The sequence below is a fragment of the Lissotriton helveticus genome, chromosome 7 (assembly GCF_964261635.1).
Source record: "Lissotriton helveticus chromosome 7, aLisHel1.1, whole genome shotgun sequence".
In the NCBI taxonomy this organism is placed as follows: Eukaryota; Metazoa; Chordata; class Amphibia; order Caudata; family Salamandridae; genus Lissotriton; species Lissotriton helveticus.
In genome coordinates, this window is record NC_136068.1 from 72,572,873 (window position 1) to 72,599,341 (window position 26,469).

The following is a 26,469-nucleotide window of genomic DNA, read 5'->3' on the forward strand; positions in this document are numbered from 1 at the left end:
ATGAGTCAGAGTAAGTAAGAATAACTGAGAGTAAGAGTGAGTGTGTTGGGAATGTGAGTGAGAGTAAGTGAACATGAGTAAGTGAGCATGAATGAATGAGTGAGAATAAGGGATCCAGAGTGCGTGTGAATGAGGGAAAGTGAGTGAGAACGAGGGAGTGAGAGTAAGTGTGACTGTAAGTGAGCATGAGTAAGTATGAACGAGTCAGAGTAACAATGAATGAGAGTGAATATGAATGAGCGAGAATAAATGAGTGAAAGTAAGAGTGAGTGCAAGAGAATGAGCAAGAATGAATGAGTGCAAGAGAATGTGGAAAAGTTGGAGTGAAAATATGTGTGAGAGAGTGACTGTAAAGTGAGTGTGAATATGCATGAGGTGCTGCGTTTGAGAGTCTGCGTTTGGCCTCAGCATACTGAGCGCAATCCTTGGTTTATAGAGGTACCTATGGCAAAATATTGGCACTGGCATTGTGAAGGTAATTCTTAGCATGACAGACAGATGTGAGAAAACCCAGCCACTGGAATACTAGAGGTAATTTTTGGCATACTGGACACCTGGGTAAATCACTGGTACTGGCGCACAAGAGGTAGTTCTTGGTGTATGGGAGACCTCTGGAAAGATGCAGATGTTGACATACTTGAGGACATTCTTGGCATAAGAGGCATCAGCAGTATAATGTTGGTAGCATATAGGTGGTATTTATTGTTATAAGGGAGAGAAATGTGGCATTTTGGAGTGGGACGACCATGCTGAAATGCTGGCCTTGACATAATAGATGTCATTTTTTACGTGTGTCACTCATGGTATATAGATGGCATTAATAGCAAAATTCTGGCACTGGCATATTGTATGTCATTTTTGCCTAATGTGGGCATTCGTGGCATGATAGGGACACCAATGAAAAAATGCAGGGCCTGTCACAATGGAGGTCATTTGTTGACATAGCACATTTTTTAAAAATCGAGTTAACTCCTGGGGCCCATCAAGGTTTTTTTTTACATAGCAATTTTTTTTTAAATCGTGTCAACTCCTGGGTACCGCCAAGTTTTTTTTTGACATAGCAATTTTTTTTTAAATCGGGTCAACTCCTGGGGACTGTCAAGTTTTTTTTGTCATAGCAATTTTTTTAAAAATCGGGTCAACTCCTGGGGCCCATCAAGTTTTTTTTTACATAGCAATTTTTTTTTAAATCGGGTCAACTCCTGGGGACTGTCAAGTTTTTTTTGACATAGCAATTATTTTTTAAATCGGGTCAACTCCTGAGGACTGTCAAGTTTTTTTTGACATAGCAATTTTTTTAAAAATCGGGTCAACTCCTGGGGCCCATCAAGTTTTCTTTTACATAGCAATTTTTTTTTTAAATCGTGTCAACTCCTGGGTACCGCCAAGTTTTTTTTTTACATAGCAAATTTTTTTTAAATCGAGTTAACTCCTGGGGCCCATCAATTTTTTTTTGACATAGCAAATTTTTACAAAATCGGGTCAACTCCTGGGGACCGTCAGGTTTAATTGGCTTGGCACACCATGAAAGGACTTGGGGCCATGGGGCCAGATGTACGACCATTTCATTCAGTGCGTAGCAATTTACGACACATTGCAAGTCACAAATTGCGAGGTGCTAAATGAAATGTACAACAGAGTGTTTAACACTGTTTCCGATTCCCAATGGGGTCGCAAATTTCGAGGCTCATTAATATTAATGTGCCTTTCGCAATTTGCGAGCCCATTGAGAAGGCCAGCCCTCCCAGGGATTGCGGCCTGCTGGGCTCAGCAGACCACCATGTCTGGGACTGCTTTTAAGTAAAGCTGTTTTTTTTTTTCAATGCCGCCCGTTATCCTTACTGGAAAGCGAGATGCAATAAAAAAAAAAAAAAAGAATCTTTTTTGTTTAATTTTTTAAGGGCCTGCCCTTAAAAAATAATTTTGCATGCGTTTGCAAAGTCTGGGGACCCCTTCCCATTTGTGAATGCATTACCACCTACTTGAAGTAGGTGGTAATTATGAGTGTTTTGCGACCGCAATTGCAGTAGCAAAACATAAGTACATGGTTCTGAGACTCGCTATTTGGAAAGGAACGCCATTCCAAATAGTGAGTTGCAAAAAAATTGTGACTCGCTAAATAGGCTTTGTGCATGGCCCATGATGTTTTTGCATGCGCAAACGAGTTTGCAAACCCGTTTGTGCATGCAAAAACGGGTCGTACATCTGGCCCCATATGTACTACTTACTTATCTCAAAATATTGGTCACAATTTGAGACCAGTATTTTTGTGACTAGTAAGGATTTTTAAGAAACAAACTCTGTACTAATAGGGTGATTCTTAGAAATCCGAATCATAATTCATAATCAGTCAGAATCCGACCTACCTCATGCATATCAATGAGATAGGATGCAAATTGCGACCCTCTACGTTTCGTTGTCATCACGGGAATGGTGGGTTGCTGAGGTCAGCAGACCACCAGATCTGTGATTGATTTTAAATAAAGCAAACATTTTTTGTCAATGCATCTCATTTTCCTTAAGGAAAAACGAGCTGCATTTACCAAATCACTAGGGGCCAGATGTATCAAGATACACTTTTGCGATTCTCAAATAGCGATTTTTAAGGATTCGCTATTTGAGAATTGAAAAATGGTATGTATGTAGAAATTCGCTATTATTTTAGCGATTTCTTAAAATTCCGTAATTGCGATTAGAAAATTGCTAATCGCAATTAAGGAATAATTTCCCATTCATTTCTATGGGCCAGGGGGCCCATAGGAATGAATGTGAAATTATTCTCAATCTGCGATTCGCAATTTGCTAATCGCAAATTGAGAATAATTTCAAGGGTGCAGGGGTGTCCAAAGGACACCCTGTTGCAACCCTGAAATAAGCATGGGTGCACATGTGGTGCACATACATGCCCTAACGGCATGTATGTGCATCACATGGCACTTTGAAAAATGCACAAATTGTCATTTTTCAAGAAATTCGCAAATTACCACCAACTTGAAGTTGGTGGTAATTTGCGATTCCTTAGGGACAAGTAGCAATTTTTTTTGCATCGTACATTGCATTTAAGGAATCGCAAATTTTGCGTTTCCTTAAATGCAATCGCAAAATAAGGAATCGCAAATTTGCGATTCCTTATTTTGCACTGAAATTTGCTACATACATACCATTGTGCTCAAATGAGTTCGCAAACACCGAAATTTGCGAACCCATTTGAGCTTCATACATCTGGCCCTAGATAAGTTTAGTACACTATAAAACACATTTACTGGCAGCAAAGCCTCAGATTGACCAAATTTCAGGATTTGCAATCATAAATGCATTCGTACATTTGCCCCTTGAATACCTATTGAGTGTCCTTTCAGAGCCTATGGCTATTTATAAATTTTAGAAGAGACCGGGTTCACGTGTTGCTCTTATGCTAAAACTCAGGACAAGTACTACAACCCCCACCTTTCAAAGATGTCAGCACCTTCATGTAGGTGGTGTCTAGAATAGACATTTTTCTGCGTTTGATTGTTATATTAATCATGCTAATCATGCTATTATGGAACTTCAACAATGTCAATTACTGTGATGCCATTAGTATTAAGGTCATGTGACATCACTTCCTGGGTCATAGGCCATATTGCTGTCACTTCCTGTGATGTCATTAAAATCAAAGTGTGAGTGATGTCACTTCCTCGATTGAACCAACGGCCATGGTTTCAGTTGGCTCTTTCCCGTTATAATGCAATGGCTCTAAATTGTCAAAGTGCCACTGTGAGAAGCCAATGTTCTTGAAAATTATCAACACAATTCATGTGTGTTTCACTCTTCTATGATTGTTTGTGGATTGTTTTTTTAAACAGGCTTTTGCCAGAATGTCAAAGGTTCGATTACTTTAAAAAGTTTGCTCTCCTTAATGTCAAATCAGGTCTTTTCCCTGAATGTCAGCAGATGACTTCCTGTGAGCAGCTTGCTGCCTTCAAGGCACACCTGTATGTTCCAGTGGGCATGCCAGGTCTGTGATTGGGGTCTGTCCTCTGAACATTCCATTCCTCTTAAAGTCCCATGGCCAATTCTTGGGAGCCATCCACCTTCCTGAATGTCAATAGATTACTTCCTCTTAGATGGCCATTCCCCAAAATGTTAAAGGTTCAGTTACTGTGAGAAGGCCTCTTCACTAAATATCAGTATATTTCTTCCTTCCTGAATGTCAAGATGTATTTGCTGTGAGCAAACTACTTTTGTAAATGTCATTTTTGTGATTTAGCTACTTTCACTATGTTGGAGGATCCTTTCCTGGGAGTGGGCAATTTCGTGAGAGCAAATAAATAATAATTATCCATATTTGTAAAGCGCAAACATATCACCCCTTAAAGTTTCAAGGCGCTGGGGGCAGTCGGGGAGATTAAGTGAGTTATTGCCCAGAGGCACATGATGGTGAGCTGAGCTGCCAATGGAGCTGGGGATCAAACTGTGAGCCCCACGCTCCGGAGTCAGCCGCTCTGGCCGCTGCACCACACTTCTCACTTCCTACTTCCCTGAATGTCATAATTTAATTTCCTTTGAGCTGGCAATTCCCAAGAATGCTTTTGGCCACCTGATCTGAGCACACCACCCCCCAGTACGTTCTGTAGGTCCCATCCTGTGAATATCAGCAGTCCACTTCCTGTGCGCGGACACTCCCCTGGATAGCGACTTGTAACTTCTTATGCAAGACTCCTTCCCTCAGAATATCAGTGAGTCACTTAACTTGTGCAGGCCACTTCCCAAATTACAAATGGTCGCCGCCTATGTGTAGGCTCTCCCCTGGTTATCAGAAGGTCAGTTAATTTGAGATCGTCACTCCCTAGAAGGTCAGTCACTTATCCCTTCTGTTTTAAACTGTGTTTGCTATTTTAATTAAAAAAGACTTGTTAGTGAAAACAATTTACCCGTGTGGGGTTTGCACAAAACTTCTGTCTTTGATTTCCCAGACTAACACGTCTGGAGAAATCCTGATTTATATTGGCGCCACGTCATCACAACGTGCATCATTCATGGCCGATAGACCTCATTTTTTTATTTTTTTTTTTGTAAAACTCTTTATTCGTGACTGCAGCAGTTATTGTACATTACAATCAATCATTACACATTGTATCAGTCTTTTCCTTTTTCTTTAACATTAACTTTTGGTAGCATATCTTCCAAATTCACCTTCATCATGTCTTACAGTTCTCCGGGTATTTCTCAATTACAGCGTTTAATTGTCTTACATGTGACATATATTCTGCTAAACCCAAACTACTCTTCCCTCCCTACCCTCAGCCGATAGACCTCATAAGGCACTTATTATAACCACAGATCCACCCACTAGTCCACGACGCCCCTCTCCTTGTGGAGAGGTGTGGTGCAGCGGCCAGCACAGCTGACTTTGGAGCATAGGGCTCATGGTTTGATCCCCGGCTCCTACGGCAGATCAGCTCAGAACCATGTGACTCTGGGCAGTAGCTCACTTAATTTCCACGACGGCCCCCAGCGCCTTGAGACCCATAAGGGTGAGTAGTTCGTACTTTACAAATACCGGAATTATTTATTTGTTTGCCCACCACAGAGGGAGGAAAAAGATGACCAATCTATAGCTTTAAATTCTGAGCAATGGCACTTTACAAGTTTACAAAGAAGGGGATGGTCTTTCCTTCAATCCTTTCAAAAAAATCAAAACCATATTTTCTTGCAGATGAGAAGAAGAAAGACAAAGTCAACGAGAACTCCACTGAGGTGTTGCCAGGTATGTAGGAGGCTGAGAAATTGAGGTCCTATCCAGCTACCTGCCTGTTCTGATCCTGTGACTCCCTGCAGACTGCCTATTTATCTCCCACCTGTGTCTCCAGTGTGATTCTATCTCTTTCCCTAGCAGTCCTTTCCTTGCTCCCCCTCGCTTCTTCTTCTGATCCGTTTCTTTCTCTCTCAACAACTAATTATTTTCTTGTAACTTCTACTTTCCTCTTTTCTGACTCAGTTGCTGACCACTCACACACCCCTATTTTCCCCCTCAGTCCCTCTGCTTGGTTCCTGACCACTCACACGCCCCTATTTTCCCACTCAGTTCCTCTCCTTGGTTCCTGACCATTCACACATCTTTATTTTCCACTTCAGTCCATGTGCTTGGTTCTTGACCATGCACACATTGCTATTACCCCCCTCAGTTCCTCTGCTGGTTCCTGACTACTCACACGCCCCTATTTTCCCACTTAGTCCCTCTACTTTTCCCAACATTTCTTTGCTGATCCTTCTCATGCTCTTCTTAGGTGACACACGGCAGATTCAGCGGTACTTCCACGGCTACTTGTCCGGCTTCACCGTTCGTCCTGGGAAACTGGAAAGCCGAGAAGTGATAGAGTGCTTGTACGCTTGTCGAGAAGGACTGGACTACAGCGATTTTGACAGCCTAGGGAAAGGAATGAAGGTAAGGTTCCTGTGACTATCATCAAAAGCATGGAAACTTTCAATTTCCTACATGAACTGATGTGTTGTGGGGGATTTGCTCTTTGCTTACTTTGGGGTCGATTTAGAGTTTGGTGTACAGGGTACTCCGCCACGTATTCTGGAGTACCTTGTCTATCAAGCCTTTGGTTGTCCGCTCTATTATGAGTCTAGCATCCCATGATCTGTCCGACGGCGCTGCAACCCTTCCTTCGCCGTACGAAGCTTACTCCAATGGGCCGAAGGAGTAGGCCCATCAAAGTAAGGACATCAGACCGCTTGCCCTATTTAGAGTAGACAGTCCAATGTATTTTGTTCTGTTCATCACTGCGAGGGAAAACCTGGTGGTACCGAATAGAAAACAATATTACCGATTCACCCTGGGAGTAAACTCACAGGGAGTTGGGGTCAATAGTTTTTTGTTTTTCAATAACAAACTCCCACTGACCAAACTTACAGTGCCTTTAAAGGGTCAGCTGCAGCAGCAGTTCCTCTGAAGGCACAGAGATCACTACTGGGTTGGCCGGGAGCTCTAAATACGGACAGTATTATTTTGCCAGGGTGCTGGGGGTAATGACTGCAACCATTCGGGCGAATGGGCAGGCCTCCTTCCAAATTCTTATTCGGCCACTTTGTACCCTCTATACCTACCTTCTCTTTCTTTCTCACATCCAAATATACTTTTTTTCCTTGTTATTCACTTTGCTTCTTCTTACTTTCTGTTTAATTTTCTATTTTTTGAAGTGGTTTCTTATTGCTTGTACTCAAAGCCTTGTTTTCCTCTCCCTTTTTCATGTGCATGTTTCCCTCTCTCTTGCTCGCCTTGGTATCTTTTCATCTTTTTTCTTCTCATGCCTCATCTTTGTCCCTTTGTTCATATCCCATTCCCTCACTTTTCCCTTTAATCCCTTGTTTTCCTCTTTCATGCATTTTCCCTTTGCCATTCCCACCTTCTCGCCTCTCTCTAAGTTTCTACGTACCTTACCGTTGGCCTTTCTTCACCCACACTTCTCTTGATACCCTTTTCTCCCCCCAACCTTGGTACCCCCTACAGGTGCACGTGAACCCCTCTCAGTCCTTGCTGACCCTAGAAGGGGACGATGTGGAGACCTTCAACCGAGCGATTCAGCATGTGGCCTACATGAACTCCCTTCGCTTCGCCACGCCTGGGGTGCGACCTCTGAAGCTCGCCACCACAGTCAAGTAAGTACAGTGGACTCTTCACCAATCGCTGAGACCCAAGCACCAGTAACGCGATCAGGGAACGGTGGAAAGTGAGAACAGGGACAGCAAATCCTGTTATTGGAAACAATCCATGGGATAAACCTGAGAACATAATGCCTTCCTAGACATGGCACTGAATCAAAGAAATGTGAGCCCAATGTTTATAAAGAATATCAAGGGAGCGAAATCAGGCCAGCGGAGTGAGGGAAGCGGTCAGGGAACCGGTAAAAGAACAAGGTAAAGAAGCAGGAGCGGCTTTAGTACTGGTGGCGTCCTGTGCGACAATGTTTGTTGGCGCCCCCCTAATGACCACCTCACCACGGATTCCCTCACTACCACCATTTGCCAATGCCCCCCAAGTCTCCAGAACCACTGCCTTTTAGATTCATTTAGTTTTATAGCGCCACTCATACCAGTGTAAGGTGCCAGAACACTTTACCTCACACATACGTTGCACGGAGACAATCATAGGTGTGTAAATCACTGTATAGGAAATGTTACATAAGACAGAGGCCTACAAGGTGTAGGAGTGACATGTCATCCATACTGGCAGACAGTATAGTTTAAGAGTGGTTGGTCTGGAAAAGCATACATTCAGAATTTAAAATGTAACACCATTGTTAGGGGGTTTCTTTAATAATAAGAACTGATTTCTACCCAAATGAACCCTTTTTGCAAATTTAGGATAAGGAAAGACTTTGCAAAAAAGCATCTAGCTGTTAATATATTCCATGTAGTTTGCATGCAGCTCTTTGACCACAGTTAATAGCTGATAGCTCTATATTAGGATTTAAACTTGTCAACTGCAAGTAATAAAATGATCTCTGTGACAAAAGCGATAACCCATTGACTTATTTATAGTGTATGTTTTTGTGATCTGAAAGTGACTGTTCTTTGCAAGAGGCATAGTAACCTTCTGCACTATGATGAACCAAAACTTCCTCTACCAGACAAAACTCTAGTCTCTCTCCAGGAAGAACAGTCATCACCTGAGTCATCGTGACATTTTTAATGATGCTTGAAAATTTCTCGGACAAGGAATGTGGCATCAGGTGCTTTTATAACAATAAACATGGCCCCTTCACCCCAAGTCCACGCCCGGTGCAGTGGCACCAATCGCACCACCCTAGAGCTGGCCCTTTAACGAAGCAACAAAGAGAGGAGGGGGAATCATAAATAAGTGACACAGTGAGAAATAGAGCTGCAAATCAGAGAGGAGAACAGGGATGAAAACAATAACGTTTTGAGAGGCAGGAGGGGAGGATGGAACAATTAGGAACTGGGGAGGTAGTAGCAGGGTCAGGCAAACATGAAGGAGACCAGAATAAGAGGTGAAAAAAGTGGGGAGAGAAGGTGGCAGCACATATGAAAGTAATGAAGAGCCTGGGAGGAAAGACTAGAGCCAGGTAATATAAAGCAGAACAAAGAAATTGCATCAGTAGAAGGAATAGAGCAGAAAGAAACAAAAAGAAGGACGAGGATACAACAGAAGGGGGAGAGAAAAGTAAATAGTAACAAGGATGGGGATAACAGCTAAAAGAGAGAGGGACAGAGCTTGAAACAGAAACAGTCACGAGGATAAAAACAATACAGGAAACGACAGAGCATGAAACACGAGGATCACCATGGTAAGAGCAGCAGGGAGGGCCAGAGCAGAGACAGGAAGAAGTTTGGAGATAGGACTGATTCACATAGAGCTTGAGACCAGAGGAGCCTGAATAAGACCAACAGTGGAAGGGATAAAATCAGGATACACCTTAGAAACAAAAGAAGAAGCAAAATTAACTAACTTATAGATCCAGGAAACTGTCAGGGAAACAAGTGATGCAAAATAAAGAGAGATGTATAGATCCAGGGAACAGGAAAAGAGGAAAAGCCTGAGAGGTGGATTAGAGCGAGGCCGCAGGATGTAGAACCAGGAATAAGTGCAACAGATGGACATATACAGGCAGGAACAGGCAGAGTAGAGATCAACATGTGTAACCGAAGAGACGAAAAGACCAGGGAACAACACGACTGAGAACCATAAACAGAAGAAGCAAGAAAAGGAGCAGTAGCATGAGGAAATTAGACAAACAGCAAGGGAACCAGAAAAAGGTTAACAAAGTTAGAAATAGAGTGAGGAAATAGACCAGAGATTCACCAGTGAGGAAGTGAGAAAACAGTATAAACAAGGAACAGAAGAACAGACATGAGTGGGGGTGGGGCAATACCAGGATAGGAGCCTCATGTCCTTCAGTTCTGTTTCCACCCAGTCACCCTCTGGTCTTGATCTCCATAAACATGTCTTTCTCTCATTCTTCTCTTCACTCTTTTCCCTGGCAGGTGTTTCAGTGAAGAGTCCTGTGTTTCCATCCCACCAGTGGAGGGGTACGTGGTGGTGCTGCAGCCAGATACCCCACAAATCACGTTGAGCGGGAACAACCACTTTGCCCGATCCGCTTCTGAGTTCGAGGCCCCGGATGGCGTGGCATTGTTTCCGGAGCTGCGTATAACTTGCTCCATCTCACACCAGGTGGAGCCCAAGAAGGATGACAGCTGGTCTGGTACAGGTAATTTGGAGTCATATCATGAAGCATGAAGTCACACCACAGTCCAGGAAGTCACACATCCAAACATTACTTTAAATCACCTGCCCGGGAGTTACACTCTCAAGGGGTGTTGTGTTTAGTTCTCAGTCTTTCTTGGACCTTCTTCTCTACTACTCCTTGCTGATCCATCACATACTGCTCCCTTTTCCAGTCTTACATTGCCTTTTCCCTCTATTTTAGGCCTTGGGTGTCAACCAGGTCCTTAGCCCTTAGCCCTGTAGGAATCTTGCACAAACCCTAATTGCAGGCTCTCCTACCTGAACAGTGAATGTATCCCCATACCTGATAAGTTGACATATATTGCTAGACGCGGCTTTGCATTATGGTCTAACAAGCTAAACATAAATTTCCCTTTTCTAAATAATATCAAATTTATTTTAGACTTCCAGCTCTAGCTTCAAAGACACATCAGCTAGTTCAACATTCCCAACACGTGCTGTAGATGTTGTTTCTCAGTTCGTCTGGGGAGCCCCAGATTCCAGTTCTTTGATACCACGTTTGCTCTTGGCTTGACCGATGATTTGGGGAAGTCTGCTCATTAATATGCATTTCTGTATTACTGGCTCGCTAGAACTACCAGTCTTGCTATGAGCATTTCAGTTTCCGTAGACAAGATGCACATCTTCTAAACCTTTAAAAGTTGTTGTATTGCTTTGCCCAACAAACTACTGGATGGTATACTTAGCTTAGGCACAGTTTCCATCCTGATGCAATGATTTTTCATATTCATTATTTTACCACTGGCAAGATCATTAATTGCACCAAGATTGTTTTTTAGTAATGAACTACAATTAACTTTATGGAGGCATGGCTATCCCTGAGTAATTCATATTCTCAGATACATATCAATACCATCAGGTGTGCTAACTTGTTCTGCCCCTGGCGACACACTATTTACAGTGGCATGAACTGTACTTTTTTGTAATGTGTTTCTAATCCCAAAATTGTTGAATATATTATAAGAATACACCACTAAGTAACAAAGTGCTAGCTCCAGTTGTGAATGAGTGGGTGAGTTACTTTTATGCACCTCTGCAACATCAATTGTTCTGAATATAAGCTGGAAGGACAGTTCACTGTTTTACACACAGCCCAGAGGATAAATAGATTCATGTCTTCATTCTTGACATATTTAGTCTGAGATATTTTAAATTTCTTCACTTCTTTATTCTCAGCTCTTAGGGACCTTTTAAAGTCATGTGGGAGCAAACAAAAACAGATTTGATTCCCAAAACAATCTATTCCCTGAACCAGAAGTTAAGGGAAGCTTTTGCTGACCTGCCTCACATGCAGTTATCATGCTTCTTCAGGCCAGAGCTACCTTGATTGATACATTCTTTGTCCTGTGAACGTCTACTGAACCGTACAAAGCATCACAGCCATCAAGGCAGGAGGTGACCCTGGCCCCTTCTGACAAGTGGTGTAAATCATTGAGAGTGAAGGAACAAAGCACTGGACGTTATATATATTTATATATATTTTTTTTAAACAAATGTTATTGATTTTATGCACACATCATACAAACACGCTTCATATGTATCTCTAGCCACAGGATGTACAGTGAAGCAGCGTCGTTAACAGTCCCAACCAGCAAAGCCCTATTCGCCGATTCCCGCCTCCCCCACTACCCCCACCCCCCCCTTGTCAGTCTGCCTCTATCGCCCCTTCTACGGCATGACATAGACCTTCCAGATGCAGCAGGTGACCTCCCCTAAACATTTCCAGTCTCGATTCTACAGCCAGGTGTGAGTCCAGGTGCTGTTCAGAGCAGTGTATGTTAGCCACTCCGCACAAGATCATATGTGACACATGTAATCCATCATCACTCATTGCTGGTCATGCTGCCTAGCGCCCCTCCTCCTCAGCCACTGCCCCCACGCTCTCCACCCCCGTGGTCCCCACCTGGTTCGCCAGCGCGCCGTCCGCACCATCCTCATCAGCATCCGAAAGTGACTGTAGGTCCGTCACTAGTGCGCTCCACGCCCTGGCCGTATCTAGCGCTTTATCGTTAGCGGTGCGCCTAGCTAATTGTAATCTAAGAGACCCTTCACTCGCTGCCCATTGCAGAAAGCACCCCCGCCACCTCAGGAAGTTAGGCCCCCCTCTGGATTTCCAATGTAGCGTAAATTCCCTCTTGGCCAGAATTAACCCCAAGTCGAAAAATTTGCTGGTAACCTTCGTGGTTGGAGTATGCGGAAACCAGAGTAAAAGGCAAGTCCCCGCGTCCGTGTCGATCTGTCGTCCCGTAACCGCATTTAGGCAGGATAGAACTTCAGTCCAGTAAGTGCCAAGCCCTGTGCACGACCAGAACATGTGCTCAAAGTCAGCACCCTCTGCAGCGCAGCGGGGACATACCGAGTGCGCGCCACCGAAGACCCGTTGGATTTTGGCCGGCGTCCAGTACGCCCGATGTAGAGTGAAGTACTGAACCAGTTGGAACCTAACATTGCGCGTGCCCTTCCAGGCCCTACGTACAAGCTGAGGCCAGGTCGTCTCTGGTATCTGCCGACCGAGGTCAGCCTCCCAGCGCTCCCGCAGCTTGTCTAGGGGGGGAGGGTCAGCTAGCGCCAGTCTCCGGTATAGGCAGGTGATGGCCTTGTAAGTGCCAGCTGCCATCACGACGTACTGGCAGCCCAGCGACGTGGGAGGTTCCACCAGCCCCATCCTCCAGCGCTTCTGAATCCCAGTCACCAGAGCTGCATGGAGCAAGAAGTCACCCCTCGGGAGATCGAAGGCCTCTTGCAGGTCACAAAACGACAGCAGGGCACCATCCCTATACAAATCCCCTACCATGTGGACCCCGCAGTCCTCCCAGGTGGCTAGTGCCGACCAGTCCCCACCATGCGGGAGGGCCGTACACATACCCAAGGGGATCTCCGGCGCATATGGAACGTGACATCCCGCCCGCCTGTGGCCACGAAGCCAGCACCGGCGAAGGGTGCGCTCCTCAAAGCACTGGACGTTATATATAGTTGTTATTTATAAATATAACATTCTGTTGATCAATAATTTTAACCACAGAGGATCAGATTCTGCTGACGTGTACCATAGCTAATCCTGTGTCAGGGAGCTGGAGGCTAGAGCCTTAACCACAACTCTGGAACTGCTACAAAGCAGTATGAGGGATGTCTACCAATCCCCAATGAACTAAAGCAAATACTAACATCACTAAGAGCAGCCTTTCCATGCTTCACTTTTTATCGCCATGTACAATAAAAAAAGAAAAGCCTTCTGAGATGCTTTAATGAGTACTAATAACATTTTGAATTTTGTGGAATCAGATATCTTATTAATCCACACATAAGATTTTATTGACTAGAACTCTTAATGTTTTTGGGCAATACGACCTGGAGGCTAGTGGGTATCTGCTGTATTTGTGTATTTATATTATCTCAGATGAGAGCATTGTCAGTGGAGTTTCTTTAATTGTATTGATTCAGCCTAATCATCTAACAATATTGGAGCAATGTATTTACTAAGCCACTGGTCAAATGTAACTGGGAATGTTTGATAGATTCCACCCTTGAGTATCTGTGCAAATGTTTCTCATATTGATGAGTCAATGTATTTATTGTGAAATTTGCTACATAAACTCTACACCCTTGTCCCTAATCATTCTTATTACTAAGGTCCACTTTTGTACAATGTCTTCATAATTGTCCACAAAAGAATTCCTTATGTTCATCGTATCGAACACTATCAGAGCTCCCGTCTACCTTATAGCACGTATCATCTCATCGCCACATTATATTTGTAAATCCCATCAAGGTTTCTTCTCCAACGAAAACATTCCCTGAACTTGAAGGTTAAGAGGTATCGACTTGGACTTCAAGAGTATTTGTAATGGATAGAATTTCACAATAAGTCATGAAAACAAATGTAAGATTCCTTAAATGCAATGCAAGAACCACTTTGAAGTAGCGATTTCATTACTAGGGGGCGCAAATTACCATGAAGTTGGACTTCATGGTAATTTGCAAAAACTCATTTTACACACAGACATGCCATTGGGGCATGTGTGTGTGCAAGATGTACTCATATGCAGATTTCAGGGGTGCAACAGGGTGTCCTTTTGACACCCTGGCACCCTTGGAATTGCATTCTCAATTTGCGATTCTCTAATTGAGAATCGCAAATTGAGAATGTTTTCCTATTCATTCCTATGGGCCTCTAGGCCCATAGGAATGAATGGGGAGGTATTCCTTAATTGCGACTCACAATTTGCGAGTCGCAATTAAGGAATGTTTAGAAATCGCTATTTTTTAAGCCATTTTTACATGCATTGGCTTTTGCGATTCCTTAATTCGCGATTCCTTAAAAATCACAAAAGCCAACACTGATGCATGTGCCTGTATATCTCTATAAACATTACATTGGCAGGTAAAGTGGGGTTAAGTCCCCTTGTGGTAGGTTTGGTTGTGTCGGTGCATTCCCTGTGTGATGGTACAGTGGGATAAGTGACCAAAGTTTGTCGATTTTATTTTTGTTTCCTCCGCAGTAACGGACACTCGGATGTCAGATGAGATTGTCCACAACTTGGACGGCTGCGAAGTCTCGCTCGTTGGAGATGACTTGGACCCTGAGAAAGAAAAACTGCTGTTGCCGGATGTGGCTAGCTTGCAGCAAAGGGGGCTTGAACTGACCAACACGTCTGCCTATGTCTCAGTTTCAGGTGAGCTTCACCGAACTTCTTTGAACCATCTGTAACCATCACAGTGTTCACTGGTTCAATTTATACTAAGCTGTCCGGTGAAGGGCAGGAGGAAAACACCTTACTTAGACATTATGGGCCCGATTCTTGAAGAATTTGAGTACATTTACTACTTTTCTGTATTCACAAACTATGTGCGGAGTTTTACAATTCCGCTCTCCCTATAGTTATGTGTGCGGAGTTCTTTGCACCCCAAGACTCTGCAGTAGAGGCTTAGAACTTTGTACACATAAGTATAGGTAGTTCAGAGTCATACACTCTGCTAATAGTTTGTGAATACTGAAAAGCAGTAAATGTACATAAAAGTGTAAGTCCACCTTTGTGAATTAGGCCCATATTATCTGTTCTGCTGCCAGTAATGGTCTTCAATTCTTATAACCTGCTGCCTCTTTCAGGAGTGATTGTACGGTGCCGTATAGGACCAACCACCTGACCTGTTCTTCCCTATATTCATACCCATCATGGTGAGGATAGGTTACACACTACAACCCTTCATGCTATATTTACAAACAGCCAGCAATTCCAAAGTAGAGAGGATGGAGCCTCATGGATAGGGCGGTTGATCGCTAATTTGAGGAACCGGCATCGAGTCTCGGCAATGACGATCAACATCCTGTGCTTTTGGGCAAATCCCTTAATCTCCCTGTGCCTACAAAAAATGAATATGCCCTTGTGTAACGCAACTGGTGCTCATGCAAAGCGCTCTGATACCTCATACTTTTGGGTCAAGTTCGCACTATATAAAACTACGGGGAAAAAAAAGAAATGTCGGTGCCACGGCTCTAAACGATTGGTCAGTAAAAGGCGAAACTGTAGCATACACTTCCTAGAGTAGGTTAACTTGTAGTTGGCCAAGCGGATAAGTTATACTATACTTTTCAGGTGTAACTCACAACTAGTAAGCAAAAGGCTGGAGTTATTTTATATTTCTTGGAAAGAAGGGTCTCAACGACAGATAGGTAAGGTTCCAGTAAGTCACAAACATGGATGTCTATTTGGAGTAGCCGCTGTTACCCCTGGCTCCCCCCTTGGTATCTCTGGCTCTGCCTTTGCTGCGATTGGCCTGAGGCCATGAAGATAGCAGCAGAACAGAAAGTAAGTAAGGTTCAAAGAGCCATTTGTTGTTTCTACTCCTTCTCCTTCCGTTAGCTCATCAGCAGCACAAGAGAGGTTGTAGAGATGCGAAGGTTGCACAAGGGTTCAACCCTTTGATCTTTTTGGAAGGTTGTATGTCATTACAACGCGGGCTTTTACCCCCCATGCCATTACAACGCGGGGATTACAACGAAAGTTGTTACACCGACTTTCGCTGGAGGGCGCTGGATAGTGGAATAGTTTAATTTTCTATTCCAACTCAAGCCCACGTTGACAGTAGGGAGGGTGTTGGATAGAAAATTAAACTATTGCCTATCCAACAGCGCCCTCCAGCGAAAGTCGTTGTAACGACTTTCGTTGTAACCCCCGTGTTGTAATGGTAGTGCGGGGTAATCCCCGCGTTGTCATGGCTGTTCTCCTTTTTGGAAGGTAAAGGGCATGTGATCTCATTTCCACTGCCTGTGCCATTTTGATGACTGAACATCCTTGGCACAGTTACCTTACAAAAGCCTCAACCACTCTCAGTATATAGACAAAGTAGCCAGGATTGTCTTCCAGGACAAGGCTGTACATAAAGTAACACCAGGGAATATGTATGGAAACGATACACAGAGGTGAAATGAGAAGAACACTTCCACTAAAAACCTACTTTCTCTTTGCTGATCTTGTAGCAGTCCTCTGTCAGATTATATGCCATTTAATTTGATGTACCTACTGGTCAGGAATGGACTGGCTGTAGCAGACACTGGGCAATTCCCCGGAGGGCCGAAAGGATGGGGGGCCGGTTTTGGACCGTTGGGGGGCTTTTTTGGTACTGGGGACGGTTTTGCAGCCGTGCTGCAAAATCAGCCCTTTGTAACAAAAGTGCAGCAGCAGTGTTCCCATCAATGTGACATAATCTCCAGCTGCACTCACTGAAAGTACCTGATAGAATCTCAGTGCATTTACTCAGGGGCTAAAGTACCTGATAGGATTTCCAGCTGCATTCACTCAATAGCTCAGGCCATGCTATAGCACCTGGTACAATATGCAGCTGCACTCAGCCAGGGACAGAGTATATGCTATAGCGCATGTTTGAATCTCCGGCTGTGCTCTCATGGTAACAAGGTCAAACCTAGAGTACCTTATAGAATCTCCGGCTGCACACACTCAGAGGCTGAATTCAGGCCGTAGCACCTTGTGTAATCTCCAGCTCTGTTCACTCTGGGACAAGGGCAAGCCTATACCAGATAACATTTGTGCCTGCACTCACTCAGAAGCAAAGTCCATGCTATAGCTCCTGATGGAATCTGCTGCTATGCTCACTCAGACGCAGAGTATATAGGCCATGGCGCATGTTGTAATCTCCACCCATGGGGTTGTATCTGACAGAATTTTCAGTTGCACTCACTCAGGGGAAGAGTCCTTGTTACAGTGTGTGATAGAATCTCCAGCTACACTTACTCTAGGGCAGGGTCCTTACAAGAGTACCTATACAATCTCCCTCTGCTCCCGCTCAGGGGCAGGCCTGCACTAGAGTATCTGATGTAATCTCCAAGTGTGCGGACTCAGGGACAGAGTGTATGCTACTTTCTGTGATAGCGTTGTCAACTGCACTCACTCAGGGCAGTGTCCATGCTTTAGTACCTGTTAGACTCTCCAGTTGCACTCACTCAGGAATAGAATCCAAGCTACAGTACATGATGAAATCTCCAGCTGCACTCACTCAGAGGTAGGAGCCATGCTGGAGTATGTGATAGTAACTCCAGCTGCACTCACTCAGGGGTCCATTCTAGAGAATATGATAGAATCTCCAGCTGCACTCACTCAGAGGTAGGAGCCATGCTGGAGTATGTGATAGTAACTCCAGCTGCACTCACTCAGGGGGTCCATGCTAGAGAATATGATAGAATCTCCAGCTGCACTCACTCAGAGGTAGGAGCCATGCTGGAGTATGTGATAGTAACTCCAGCTGCACTCACTCAGGGGTCCATTCTAGAGAATATGATAGAATCTCCAGCTGCACTCACTCAGGGGTCCATGCTGGAGTATGTGATAGTAACTCCAGCTGCACTCACTCAGGGGTCCATGCTAGAGAATATGATAGAATGTCCAGCTGCAGTCATTCAGGGGTCCATGCTAGAGTATGTGATAGTAACTTCAGCTGCACTCACTCAGGGGTCCATTCTAGAGAATATGATAGAATCTCCAGCTGCACTCACTCAGAGGTAGGAGCCATGCTGGAGTATGTGATAGTAACTCCAGCTGCACTCACTCAGTGGTCCATTCTAGAGAATATGATAGAATCTCCAGCTGCACTCACTCAGAGGTAGGAGCCATGCTGGAGTATGTGATAGTATCTCCAGCTGCTCTCACTCAGGCTTAGGATCCATGCTAGAGAATATGATGACTCTCCAGCTGCACTGACCAAGGGGCATGGTCTATGCTATAGCACCTGTTAGACTCGAGCTGCACTGACTCAGGGGTAGGATCCATGCTAAAGTGTGTGAAAGTGTCTCCAGCTGCACTCACTCAGGGGTGCATGCTAGAGTATGTGATAGTATCTCCAGCTGCACTCACTCAGGGGTCCATGCTAGAGTATGTGATAGTATCTCCAGCTGCACTCACTCAGGGGTGCATGCTAGAGTATGTGATAGTATCTCCAGCTGCACTCACTCAGGCTTAGGATCCATGCTAGAGTATGTGATAGTATCTCCAGCTGCACTCACTCAGGGGTCCATGCTAGAGTATGTGATAGAATCTCCAGCTACACTCACTCAGGGGTCCATACTAGAGTATGTGATAGTATCTCCAGCTGCACTCACTCAGGGGTCCATGCTAGAGTATGTGATAGTATCTCCAGCTGCACTCACTCAGGGGTCCATGCTAGAGTATGTGATAGAATCTCCAGCTGCACTCACTCAGGGGTCCATGCTAGAGTATGTGATAGAATCTCCACCTGCACTCACTCAGGGGTCCATGCTAGAGTATGTGATAGAATCTCCAGCTGCACTCACTCAGGGGTCCATGCTAGAGTATGTGATAGAATCTCCAGCTGCACTCACTCAGGGGTCCATGCTAGAGTATGTGATAGTATCTCTAGCTGCACTCACTCAGGGATGTATGCTAGAGTATGTGATAGTATCTCCAGCTGCACTCACTCAGGGGTCTATGTTAGAGTATGTGATAGTATATCCAGCTGCACTCACTCAGGGGTCCAAGCTAGAGTATGTGATAGTATCTCCAGCTGCACTCATTCAGGGGTCCATGCTAGAGTATGTGATAGTATTTCCAGCTGCACTCACTCAGGGGTCCAAGCTAGAGTATGTGATAGTTTCTCCAGCTGCACTCATTCAGGGGTCCATGCTAGAGTATGTGGTAGTATCTCCAGCTGCACTCACTTAAGGGTCCATTCTAGAGTATGTGATAGTATCTCGAGCTGCACTCACTCAGGGGTCCATGCTAAAGTGTGTGAAAGTGTCTCCAGCTGCACTCACTCAGGGGTCCATGATAGAGTATGTGACAGTATCTCTAGCTGCACTCACTCAGGGGTCCATGCTAGAGTATGTGATAGTATTTCCAGCTGAACTCATTCAGGGGTCGATGCTAGAGTATGTGATAGTATTTCCAGCTGCACTCACTCAGGGGTCCATGCAAGAGTATGTGGTAGTATCTCCAGCTGCACTCACTTAAGGGTCCATTCTAGAGTATGTGATAGTATCTCCAGCTGCACTCACTCAGGGGTCCATGCTAAAGGGTGTGAAAGTGTCTCCAGCTGCACTCACTCAGGGGTGCATGCTAGAGTATGTGATAGTATCTCCAGCTGCACTCACTCAGGGGTCCATGCTAGAGTATGTGATAGTATCTCCAGCTGCACTCACTCAGGGGTGCATGCTAGAGTATGTGATAGTATCTCCAGCTGCACTCACTCAGGCTTAGGATCCATGCTAGAGTATGTGATAGTAACTCCAGCTGCACTCACTCAGGGGTCCATGCTAGAGTATGTGATAGAATCTCCAGCTGCACTCACTCAGGGGTCCATGCTAGAGTATGTGATAGAATCTCCACCTGCACTCACTCAGGGGTCCATGCTAGAGTATGTGATAGAATCTCCAGCTGCACTCACTCAGGGGTCCATGCTAGAGTATGTGATAGAATCTCGAGCTGCACTCACTCAGGGGTCCATGCTAGAGTATGTGATAGTATCTCTAGCTGCACTCACTCAGGGATGTATGCTAGAGTATGTGATAGTATCTCCAGCTGCACTCACTCAGGGGTCTATGTTAGAGTATGTGATAGTATCTCCAGCTGCACTCACTCAGGGGTCCAAGCTAGAGTATGTGATAGTATCTCCAGCTGCACTCATTCAGGGGTCCATGCTAGAGTATGTGATAGTATTTCCAGCTGCACTCACTCAGGGGTCCAAGCTAGAGTATGTGATAGAATCTCCAGCTGCACTCACTCAGGGGTCCATGCTAGAGTATGTGATAGTATCTCCAGCTGCACTCACTTAAGGGTCCATTCTAGAGTATGTGATAGTATCTCGAGCTGCACTCACTCAGGGGTCCATGCTAAAGGGTGTGAAAGTGTCTCCAGCTGCACTCACTCAGGGGTCCATGCTAGAGTATGTGACAGTATCTCTAGCTGCACTCACTCAGGGGTGTATAATAGAGTATGTGATAGTATCTCCAGCTGAACTCATTCAGAGGTCCATGCTAGAGTATGTGATAGTATCTCCAGCTGCACTCACTCAGGGGTCCATGCTAGAGTATGTGATAGTATTTCCAGCTGCACTCACTCAGGGGTCCATGCTAGAGTATGTGATAGTATTTCCAGCTGCACTCACTCAGGGGTCCATGCTAGAGTATGTGACAGTATCTCTAGCTGCACTCACTCAGGGGTCCATGCTAGAGTATGTGATAGTATCTCCAGCTGCACTCACTCAGGGGTCCATGCTAGAGTATGTGATAGTATTTCCGGCTGCACTCACTCAGGGGTCCATGCTAGAGTATGTGACAGTATCTCTAGCTGCACTCACTCAGGGGTCCATGCTAGAGTATGTGATAGTATCTCCAGCTGAACTCATTCAGGGGTCGATGCTAGAGTATGTGATAGTATTTCCAGCTGCACTCACTCAGGGGTCCATGCAAGAGTATGTGGTAGTATCTCCAGCTGCACTCACTTAAGGGTCCATTCTAGAGTATGTGATAGTATCTCGAGCTGCACTCACTCAGGGGTCCATGCTTAAGGGTGTGAAAGTGTCTCCAGCTGCACTCACTCAGGGGTGTATGCTAGAGTGTGTGATAGAATCTCCAGCTGCACTCACTCAGGGGTCCATGCTAGAGTATGTGATAGTATCTCCAGCTGCACTCATTCAGGGGTCCATGCTAGAGTATGTGATAGTATCTCCAGCTGCACTCATTCAGGGGTCTATGCTAGAGTATGTGATAATATTTCCAGCTGCACTCACTCAGGGGTCCATGCAAGAGTATGTGATAGAATCTCCAGCTGCACTCACTCAGGGGTCCAAGCTAGAGTATGTGACAGTATCTCCAGCTGCAGTCATTCAGGGGTCCATGCAAGAGTATGTGATAGAATCTCCAGCTGCACTCACTCAGGGGTCCATGCTAGAGTATGTGATAGAATGTCGAGCTGCATTCACCCAGGGGTCCATGCAAGAGTATGTGATAGAATCTCCAGCTGCAGTCACTCAAGGGTCCATGCTAGACTATGTGATAGTATCTCCAGCTGCACTCACTCAGGGGTCCATGCAAGAGTATGTGATAGAATCTCCAGCTGCAGTCACTCAAGGGTCCATGCTAGGGTATGTGATAGTATCTCCAGCTGCACTCACTCAGGGGTGTATGCTAGAGTATGTGATAGTATCTCTAGCTGCACTCACTCAGGGGTCCAAGCAAGAGTATGTGATAGTATCTCCAGCTGCACTCACTCAGGGGTTCATGCTAGAGTATGTGATAGTAACTCCAGCTGCACTCACTCAGGGGTGTATGCTAGAGTATGTGATAGTATCTCTAGCTGCACTCACTCAGGGGTCCAAGCAAGAGTATGTGATAGTATCTCCAGCTGCACTCACTCAGGGGTCCATGCTAGAGTATGTGATAGTATCCCCAGCTACACTCACTCAGGGGTGTATGCTAGAGTATGTGATAGTATCTCCAGCTGCACTCACTCAGGGGTCCATGCTAGGGTATGTGATAGTATCTCCAGCTGCAGTCACTCAGGTGTCCAAGCAAGAGTATGTGATAGAATCTCCAGCTGCACTCACTCAGGGGTCCATGCTAGAGTATGTGATAGTATCTCTAGCTGCACTCACTCAGGGGTCCATGCTAGAGTATGTGATAGTATCTCAAGCTGCACTCACTCAGGGGTCCATGCAAGAGTATGTGATAGTATTTCCAGCTGCACTCACTCAGGGGTCCATGCAAGAGTATGTGATAGTATCTCCAGCTGCACTCACTTAAGGGTCCATTCTAGAGTGTGTGATAGTATCTCGAGCTGCACTCACTCAGGGCTCCATGCTAAAGTGTGTGAAAGTGTCTCCAGCTGCACTCACTCAGGGGTCCATGCTAGAGTATGTGATAGTATCTCAAGCTGCACTCACTCAGGGGTCCATGCTAGAGTATGTGATATAATCTCCAGCTGCACTCACTCAGGGGTCCATGCAAGAGTATGTGATAGTATCTCCAGCTGCACTCACTCAGGGGTCCAAGCTAGAGTATGTGATAGTATCTCCAGCTGCACTCATTCAGGGGTCCATGCTAGAGTATGTGATAGTATCTCCAGCTGCACTCACTAAGGGGTCCATGCTAGAGTATGTGATAGTATTTCCAGCTGTAGTCACTCATAGGCAGGGTCTATGCAAGAGTATGTGATAGTATCTCCAGCTGCACTCACTCAGGGGTCCATGCTAGAGTATGTGATAGAATGTCGAGCTGCACTCACTCAGGGGTCCATGCTAGAGTATGTGATAGTATCTCCAGCTGCACTCACTCAGGGGTCCATGCTAGAGTATGTGATAGAATGTCGAGCTGCACTCATTCAGGGGTCCATGCTAGAGTATGTGATAGCATCTCCAGCTGCACTCACTCAGGGGTCCATGCTAGAGTATGTGATAGAATGTCGAGCTGCACTCACTCAGGGGTCCATGCTAGAGTATGTGATAGTATCTCCAGCTGCACTCACTCAGGGGTCCATGCTAGAGTATGTGATAGAATGTCGAGCTGCACTCACTCAGGGGTCCATGCTAGAGTATGTGATAGTATCTCCAGCTGCACTCACTCAGGGGTCCATGCTAGAGTATGTGATAGTATCTCTAGCTGCACTCACTCAAGGGTCCATTCTAGAGTATGTGATAGTATCTCAAGCTGCATTCACCCAGGGGTCCATGCTAGAGTATGTGATAGTATCTCTAGCTGCACTCACTCAGGGGTCCATGCTAGAGTATGTGATAGTATCTCTAGCTGCACTCACTCAGGGGTCCATGCAAGTGTATGTGATAGTATCTCCAGCTGGACTCACTCAGGGGTCCATGCTAGAGTTTGTGATAGTATCTCCAGCTGCACTCACTCAGGGGTCCATGCTAGAGTATGTGATAGTATCTCCAGCTGCACTCACTCAGGAGTCCATGCAAGAGTATGTGATAGAATCTCCAGCTGCACTCACTCAGGGGTCCATGCTAGAGTATGTGATAGTATCTCCAGCTGCACTCACTCAGGGGTCCATGCAAGAGTATGTGATAGAATCTCCAGCTGCACTCACTCAGGGGTCCATGCTAAAGGGTGTGAAAGTGTCTCCAGCTGCACTCACTCAGGGGTGTATGCTAGAGTATGTGATAGTATCTCTAGCTGCACTCACTCAGGGGTGTATGCTAGAGTATGTGATAGTATCTCCAGCTGAACTCATTCAGGGGTCCATGCTAGAGTATGTGATAGTATTTCCAGCTGCACTCACTCAGGGGTCCATGCAAGAGTATGTGGTAGTATCTCCAGCTGCACTCACTTAAGGGTACATTCTAGAGTATGTGATAGTATCTCGAGCTGCACTCACTCAGGGGTCCATGCTAGAGTATGTGATAGTATCTCAAGCTGCACTCACTCAGGGGTCCATGCTAGAGTATGTGATAGAATCTCCAGCTGCACTCACTCAGGGGTCCATGCAAGAGTATGTGAAAGTATCTCCAGCTGCACTCACTCAGGGGTCCAAGCTAGAGTATGTGATAGTATCTCCAGCTGCACTCATTCAGGGGTCCATGCTAGAGTATGTGATAGTATCTCCAGCTGCACTCACTCAGGGGTCCATGCTAGAGTATGTGATAGTATTTCCAGCTGTAGTCACTCAGAGGCAGGGTCTATGCAAGAGTATGTGATAGTATCTCCAGCTGCACTCACTCAGGGGTCCATGCTAGAGTATGTGATAGAATGTCGAGCTGCACTCACTCAGGGGTCCATGCTAGAGTATGTGATAGTATCTCCAGCTGCACTCACTCAGGGGTCCATGCTAGAGTATGTGATAGTATCTCCAGCTGCACTCACTTAAGGGTCCATTCTAGAGTATGTGATAGTATCTCGAGCTGCACTCACTCAGGGGTCCATGCTAAAGGGTGTGAAAGTGTCTCCATCTGCACTCACTCAGGGGTCCATGCTAGAGTATGTGACAGTATCTCTAGCTGCACTCACTCAGGGGTGTAGAATAGAGTATGTGATAGTATCTCCAGCTGAACTCATTCAGGGGTCCATGCTAGAGTATGTGATAGTATCTCCAGCTGCACTCACTCAGGGGTCCATGCTAGAGTATGTGATAGTATTTCCAGCTGCACTCACTCAGGGGTCCATGCTAGAGTATGTGATAGTATTTCCAGCTGCACTCACTCAGGGGTCCATGCTAGAGTATGTGACAGTATCTCTAGCTGCACTCACTCAGGGGTCCATGCTAGAGTATGTGATAGTATCTCCAGCTGCACTCACTCAGGGGTCCATGCTAGAGTATGTGATAGTATTTCCGGCTGCACTCACTCAGGGGTCCATGCTAGAGTATGTGACAGTATCTCTAGCTGCACTCACTCAGGGGTCCATGCTAGAGTATGTGATAGTATCTCCAGCTGAACTCATTCAGGGGTCGATGCTAGAGTATGTGATAGTATTTCCAGCTGCACTCACTCAGGGGTCCATGCAAGAGTATGTGGTAGTATCTCCAGCTGCACTCACTTAAGGGTCCATTCTAGAGTATGTGATAGTATCTCGAGCTGCACTCACTCAGGGGTCCATGCTAAAGGGTGTGAAAGTGTCTCCAGCTGCACTCACTCAGGGGTGTATGCTAGAGTATGTGATAGAATCTCCAGCTGCACTCACTCAGGGGTCCATGCTAGAGTATGTGATAGTATCTCCAGCTGCACTCATTCAGGGGTCCATGCTAGAGTATGTGATAGTATCTCCAGCTGCACTCATTCAGGGGTCTATGCTAGAGTATGTGATAATATTTCCAGCTGCACTCACTCAGGGGTCCATGCAAGAGTATGTGATAGAATCTCCAGCTGCACTCACTCAGGGGTCCAAGCTAGAGTATGTGACAGTATCTCCAGCTGCAGTCATTCAGGGGTCCATGCAAGAGTATGTGATAGAATCTCCAGCTGCACTCACTCAGGGGTCCATGCTAGAGTATGTGATAGAATGTCGAGCTGCATTCACCCAGGGGTCCATGCAAGAGTATGTGATAGAATCTCCAGCTGCAGTCACTCAAGGGTCCATGCTAGACTATGTGATAGTATCTCCAGCTGCACTCACTCAGGGGTCCATGCAAGAGTATGTGATAGAATCTCCAGCTGCAGTCACTCAAGGGTCCATGCTAGGGTATGTGATAGTATCTCCAGCTGCACTCACTCAGGGGTGTATGCTAGAGTATGTGATAGTATCTCTAGCTGCACTCACTCAGGGGTCCAAGCAAGAGTATGTGATAGTATCTCCAGCTGCACTCACTCAGGGGTTCATGCTAGAGTATGTGATAGTAACTCCAGCTGCACTCACTCAGGGGTGTATGCTAGAGTATGTGATAGTATCTCTAGCTGCACTCACTCAGGGGTCCAAGCAAGAGTATGTGATAGTATCTCCAGCTGCACTCACTCAGGGGTCCATGCTAGAGTATGTGATAGTATCCCCAGCTACACTCACTCAGGGGTGTATGCTAGAGTATGTGATAGTATCTCCAGCTGCACTCACTCAGGGGTCCATGCTAGGGTATGTGATAGTATCTCCAGCTGCAGTCACTCAGGTGTCCAAGCAAGAGTATGTGATAGAATCTCCAGCTGCACTCACTCAGGGGTCCATGCTAGAGTATGTGATAGTATCTCTAGCTGCACTCACTCAGGGGTCCATGCTAGAGTATGTGATAGTATCTCAAGCTGCACTCACT

General features: G+C 45.5%; 1 protein-coding gene across 1 annotated transcript in view; it reads left to right on the top strand.

Moving 5' to 3' along the window:
* Positions 1–26,469, top strand: part of CLSTN3 (calsyntenin 3) — a 179,616-nt gene that overhangs the window by 120,791 nt on the left and 32,356 nt on the right. Inside the window, exons 10-14 of the mRNA XM_078651483.1 lie at positions 5,699–5,749; positions 6,270–6,427; positions 7,499–7,647; positions 9,994–10,220; positions 14,758–14,931. Coding sequence (XP_078507609.1) covers positions 5,699–5,749; positions 6,270–6,427; positions 7,499–7,647; positions 9,994–10,220; positions 14,758–14,931 — 759 coding nt within the window. The remainder of the gene's footprint in view (positions 1–5,698; positions 5,750–6,269; positions 6,428–7,498; positions 7,648–9,993; positions 10,221–14,757; positions 14,932–26,469) is intronic.